Genomic DNA, 5,642 nt, shown 5'->3' with positions numbered 1-5,642 from the left:
CTGCTCATCCTGCAGCTGCCGCGGCAACTGGTGTTTCCTGTGATCCAAATATATGGTGAAAAGTTCAACTGCTCTACTAGAGGGTGAGCAGTGTAACCTTCCAAGCTACTCTTGGAGGTTTCAGGTGCTTCTCTCTTATAAAGGAAATAGCAATGATACTATTATTTTCTATACTTTTGACTGCATGGACAAATTGCTCTCTTCATTTGGAAAAAATGGAAAAACGCTGTCCCTACGACACAATGTATAATGAAACAATTAACAGGATCTTGGAATACACCCAACTATGCTCCTGTTTGTCAACTCTGAAGCAAATGAGGGAGATGAGAAGACAGCCTATGGAACCAGAACATGAAATAAAAGACTTAATAAAAGACTTGCTTAAAACATATATTCTCTGCCATTTAATTATATTTTACTTCAAAAATTTACTTTGATATGTATCCACACAAAATATAAGCATTCATGTAAAGTTAGTCTGCTTGTAACCTGGGAACAGGGTTCTTTTTGTCTTAGGTTCACAGCGTGCTGATATTCCCTCTACCTTAAGTTGAGTTTCTTAATGACTGGGTGCAAATAAAATTACCTTTCGCATCACTTTTTTGTAAAAAAAATCATACATCAAAGTGGCTGGTGATCCTACCCAAAAAGAGGCACTAGGTTCCCAATTCTGTATAAAGTAAGATATAAGGTAATAGAGACTGCACTAGGAAAGGACTCAGTGTTATACATTAAGGAGCTCCACTGCTCATTTATAATTACCTAACAGAGAAAATAATGAAATCCAACCCAACCTTGGCAAAAATATGTAACATTTCACACCCTGGGCCAAAAATAATTTTTCATTGTGAATCATGTGTATGTTACACGTAAAAATGACAGAATCACAGAATGTTAGGGATTAGAAGGGACCTCAAAAAATCATTTAGTCCAATCCCCCTGCCGGAGCAGGAACACCTAGATGAGGTTACACAGGAATGTGTCCAGGTAGGTTTTGAATGTCTCCAGAGTAGAAGACTCAACAACCCTCCCTGGGCAGCCTGTTCCAGTGTTCTGATACCCTCACTGAGAAGAAGATTCTTCTCAAATTTAAGTGGAACCTCTTGTGTTCCAGTTTGAACCCATTACCCCTTGTCCTGCTGTTGGTTGTCACTGAGAAGAGCCTGGCTCCATCCTCGTGACACTCAATCTTTATATATTTGTAAATATTAATAAGGTCACCTCTCAGTCTCCTCCAAGCTAAAGAGCCCCAGCTCCCTCAGCCTTTCCTCATAAGGGAGATGCTCCACTCCCTTAATCATCTTCGTTGCCCTGCACTGGACTCTCTCCAGCAGTTCCCTGTGCTTCTTGAACCGGGAGGCCCTGAACTGGACACAATATTCCAGGTCTCTCTCAATGTTGTATATACACCTAACTTGCGCTACCTTTATTCTAGCAGCACAATTAGCTTGGCAGTTTCACTGTGAGTTTCACTCGTTATTTTTTCAAGAAAACGAAACCCTAACTCCTCGAACCTTTAACCCGGGTGACGTGAGGTTCCCCTCGCAGAAAACAAGATGAACGCGGGTGTCCGTCTGACCACCCGCACTCCGCCGCACACATCCAGGGCAGCCCCGGTACGTGGCAGGTGCTCACCGGGGGGGCTGCGGCGGCTCCCGACCCCATCTGCGCGGGAGCGGCTGCGAGGCGGTAACAAGAAACCCCCGACAGCGGCTCCACGGGCCCCGCCGTCCCCGCTGCCCCGAGCGCAGGCGCTGCCCGCTCCGCTCCAGCGCCAGGCGGGGCGGGGCCAAGTGGCGTTGGCGCCTGCCCGGCGCGCCCCTGCGGAGCGGGCTCGGGGTGCCCGGACAGGTGCCTGCTCCCCGAGCGTCGCTCACTGCCCGGCCGGCTGGGGGCCGCGCTAACGCTGGAGCTGCGAGGGCTGGGGCGCTCGGCGCTGTCGGCACGGGGCGCCGGCCAACGGCGAGGCGCGGCGGAGAGCGAACAGGCAAACGCCGGAGCTGCTACATCCGGGCTGCGGCGTTGGGCACCTGCCGCGCCGGGGGCCTCGGGTGACATTGGGCCTCGGCGGCTGCAGGACGGGGCCGGAGCCCGGGGGAACCTGAGACCTTTGCCTGAGACCTTCGCCTGCGCCCGCGGCCGCCATGTTCCGCCTCATCGTCACCCACGCCAAGAAGCACCCCAGCGTGAGTACCCGCCGGCGCGGGGGATGCGGAGCCTGGGCCTGGTGGGCCCCCGCCCTGCGCCCTCCGTTGATGGCGGTTGGTGCCCCCGGCCCCGCCGGCCGCCCCCGCCTCACTCTTCCGTGTCCTTTCCTTCTCGGATGGGCCGGGCTGGCGGCCTGCGAGCAGGTCAGGGCACATCGTTGAGGCACGGCCAGATCCGCTTTTCCTTTAGAATGTGCGGACCTTTTGTGCTGCAGCAGCGAGGCTGGAAGCGGCTCTTCCCATCGCCGTGCTCATCTCCTTCCCTACACCTCCCAGCCCCATTTTCCTGCTTTATCATGGGGATACAGATAGTAGAGGCTGTTCTGGGCATTAGAGTGACTGATTTGTTTCTCGGAAACATGCTGTTGTGGGACGTCGGGTTGTTCTGCTTCTGGCAGTATTTTTTTTCATGTCTGCATCTTCATAGCCACTAGTTCATCTCTGACCCCAGGGATGTCAGCACAGGGAGCTGATGTCAGGGTTTTAGAGGGCCATGCGTCATGGCTCAAAGTGTGTGAGCTTGTTATTTGGTTTGTCGTTACTGTAGTTAGGAATGTGATGCAATAATACTATTTTGTTATGTTGTGGTATATAATTTAATTTCGTTGTTTTTGTTCTAGTTGATCCCTCTGTTTTTGATCATTGGATCTGGAGGTGTTGGCGCAGGACTGTATCTCTTGCGTTTGGCAACAGTTAACCCTGATGTCTGGTATGTATAGAATAATTTACAGCACACAGTTGTCTTGCTACATATATTGAAGTAAATCTTACTGCCTTGGTTTTTATGCTTCTGGAGACCTTAATGTCTTGTTGCAATATCACTATCACTAAGTGTGTGGACATTTCCTTGATTGGGATATTGTTTGTTTACTGTTTGATACTTACAGACTGCTGACAAAGGACTGTGCCTTTTTCTGTGGAAACTTGCCTGAATGGGTGACTCTCCATGGCCTAATAACCACAGCACGCATATAAATTTTATTTATTTTGGAGGTAGTGTGATTCTCTTAATACCTTCTTACATCTTGCATTTCTCTCAACAGCTGGGACAAGAAAAATAATCCAGAACCTTGGAACAAACTGTCTCCCACTGACCAGTACAAGGTAAAATAAAAATTAGAAATGTTTAGGAATCATAGTGTCAAAGGTATTGCCTGCTGCTTTAGAATGTTTAGGATATTGGAAAGTAGCTGAATGAGTGGTGTATTTTCTCTGCCATTCTCTCTTAACTCAGAGTAGAGAGAGATGAGTTTGGTATTTCGGACTTTCCTGAGCTGGTTGATAACGAGGTGAAAGGAATCTATACAGAAGCAGTCATATGTATTGCACCGTAGGAAAAAGAGGAATTATATGTGAGAGAAGAAATATACTAGCTCATAATACTTGGAAATAAACTATAGGGAGAAGGACATAAACGTGTAAGTTCTCCACTAAAGCTTTCTAACCTCTGAACTATTGGACTTAGGAGAAGCAAAGCAGGAAAATGTTAGTGTTTAACATAAACACTAATTCAGTTTTACTGGTGGTTATTTGAAAATAAAACCATTGTCTGTAAGTAACTGGAAGCAACTGAAATACTCTTTAAGTAGTATTCAAGGTATTTCATTGAACTAATGAGGAAGCATGCAAAAATGTGTAAAACATTTGGTAATTTACACAAATATCAAGTTTTATTAAAACAGTATTTCAGTAAATTCCAGTTAAGAATATTTTAAGATTATCCTCAAACTACTAAAAAAGCAAACCCGCTATGTTTTTCAAAACTAGTGTCTGTTTAGTACCATATCTTACTATTCTAATAATTGAAATAAGCAAAAAAACCACACTCCAAAAATAAAATATGTTGTAGTTCCCTTAAAGGTCCAGGAAGAACATAATACTTTGTTTTCATTGCTGCTTCTGGAATGTTGCCCTTTCTTAAATATCTAAAAGAGGAAAATTCAACACACTGTGCAGCACAAATTCTTTAAAAGAGTGCATGCCTTGTGTAGCATTCCCCTTCTGTCTTAGCATGCAAACACAACCTCAGGCTTTACCATATTTGGGTGTGTGTATCACAGGGGCTGTTTTTCCAAATCTGCACTGTGGGAAATGGAAAGGCAGATACTCTACTCTGTTTAGTAAAAAGCTCTTCTATAAAAAAATCTTAGCTTTTGACTAATTTTTTTTTTTTGTATACTGCTTTGTCATGTCAATTTCCTCAGTCTCTTCCCAAAGAAAAAAGTCGAAGACCTGTGATCGTTACTGTAGGAGCTGCAATTTGTTGTAATTGGAATGTGCTGTAGGCTGTTTTCTTTTCTCTGAGAAAGTTAAAAAAATGGGCATAACTAAACGTAATCAAGCTAATAGATAAATATTTGCTTTATGTCAAGTCAGGCTGGGATACCAAAATATGCTTTTGGTCTAAGTTCATTGTTCTCAGGGGCTATTTAGGCTGTTTTGAATTGCTTGTAATATGATCCAACTTTATTAACGTAAACTGAGAGTGCGAAAGGATCTATTCTTACTCTCCTTCCTCTTTGTCATACCTTGCGCTTATAGACACAGATACTTAAACCAAACTTAGCTTTTGCAGCACTGTTCTGAATGTTCCTTTGTGACACTCTTCACATACACCATGCTTTTGTGCCACTTGGTAAGCTAGGTGTTGCCCTCTGTGTACAGGAGCCCATGGATTTGGGGCAAAAAGGATAAATTCAGCGGTACTGTAAGAGCTTCATGTGAATGAACTCTTAATTCTATGGATCAAAGAAGAAAAACTGGGTTTTCTCTGGTTGTAGACATGAGCACTGCCTCATTTTAAATGCAGAGGTTCTAATAGTTTATGCAGAATGAAGATAACATAAAGTTGTTGCTCTTCAGACTCTTTATTTATTATTGTCTAGTGTACAGACTCAAACTATGATTTCAGTTTCCTGAGTTTAAATAATGTGTGTGTTTTAGTAAATACCATGGAAAATGGACAGTCAAGATTCTTACTCGTTTTTTTCCCCCCTAGTTCTACTCGGTTAACGTAGACTACAGTAAACTGAAAAAGGACCGTCCTGACTTCTAAACAACACGCTCATCTCTGTAAGCTGCACAGAAAGGTCTTCCAGAAGCCGTCCGCACAGTTGTCACACATAAGCATCCAGGAAATAATCAAACTTGCCTCATGCTGCACTTGGTCATGTTCTGAGTTCTGAGTGTTCTGAAGAGGCTTAATAAATGCCTGAAACTTGAAGTGTCTACTCTTTAATTTTGCGAAATGAGAATATCCTTCTATTAACGGTTTGTTGTACGATAAGTCAAATAGTAAGCGAAAGCCAATTCATGTTTCCTCAACAAGAAATAAAAGTTGTCTTGATGGGCTTTATACTCAGCCTCTTGACTCTAGGGAAATAATTGCATGTTCATGCAATATATCAAACTACAAGAACTTGAAAGCACACATTT

At 44.1% G+C, this 5,642-nt stretch overlaps 1 protein-coding gene across 1 annotated transcript; it reads left to right on the top strand.

Moving 5' to 3' along the window:
• The first annotated feature begins 1,949 nt into the window (after nucleotides 1-1,949).
• NDUFA4 (NDUFA4 mitochondrial complex associated) lies at nucleotides 1,950-5,430 on the top strand. Its single transcript, XM_065051173.1, has 4 exons — nucleotides 1,950-2,186; nucleotides 2,828-2,916; nucleotides 3,251-3,311; nucleotides 5,206-5,430. Exons 1-4 carry the CDS (start codon nucleotides 2,145-2,147, stop codon nucleotides 5,260-5,262), a joined length of 249 nt encoding a protein of 82 aa, XP_064907245.1. The 5' UTR covers nucleotides 1,950-2,144; the 3' UTR covers nucleotides 5,263-5,430.
• Nucleotides 5,431-5,642: the final 212 nt, after the last annotated feature.

This window comes from Columba livia, chromosome 2 (assembly GCF_036013475.1).
Source record: "Columba livia isolate bColLiv1 breed racing homer chromosome 2, bColLiv1.pat.W.v2, whole genome shotgun sequence".
NCBI classification, from domain to species: Eukaryota; Metazoa; Chordata; class Aves; order Columbiformes; family Columbidae; genus Columba; species Columba livia.
The sequence above is the reverse complement of the archived record's forward strand: the minus strand, read 5'-3'. Positions and strand labels throughout refer to the sequence as shown.

Coding starts and splice junctions, on each gene's coding strand:
- NDUFA4 (XM_065051173.1), top strand. CDS start 2,145: ATGTTCCGCCTCATCGTCACCCACGCCAAGAAGCACCCCAGC. Junction 2,917..3,250: donor ACAGTTAACCCTGATGTCTG/GTATGTATAGAA, acceptor TTCTCTCAACAG/CTGGGACAAGAAAAATAATC. Junction 3,312..5,205: donor CTCCCACTGACCAGTACAAG/GTAAAATAAAAA, acceptor TTTCCCCCCTAG/TTCTACTCGGTTAACGTAGA.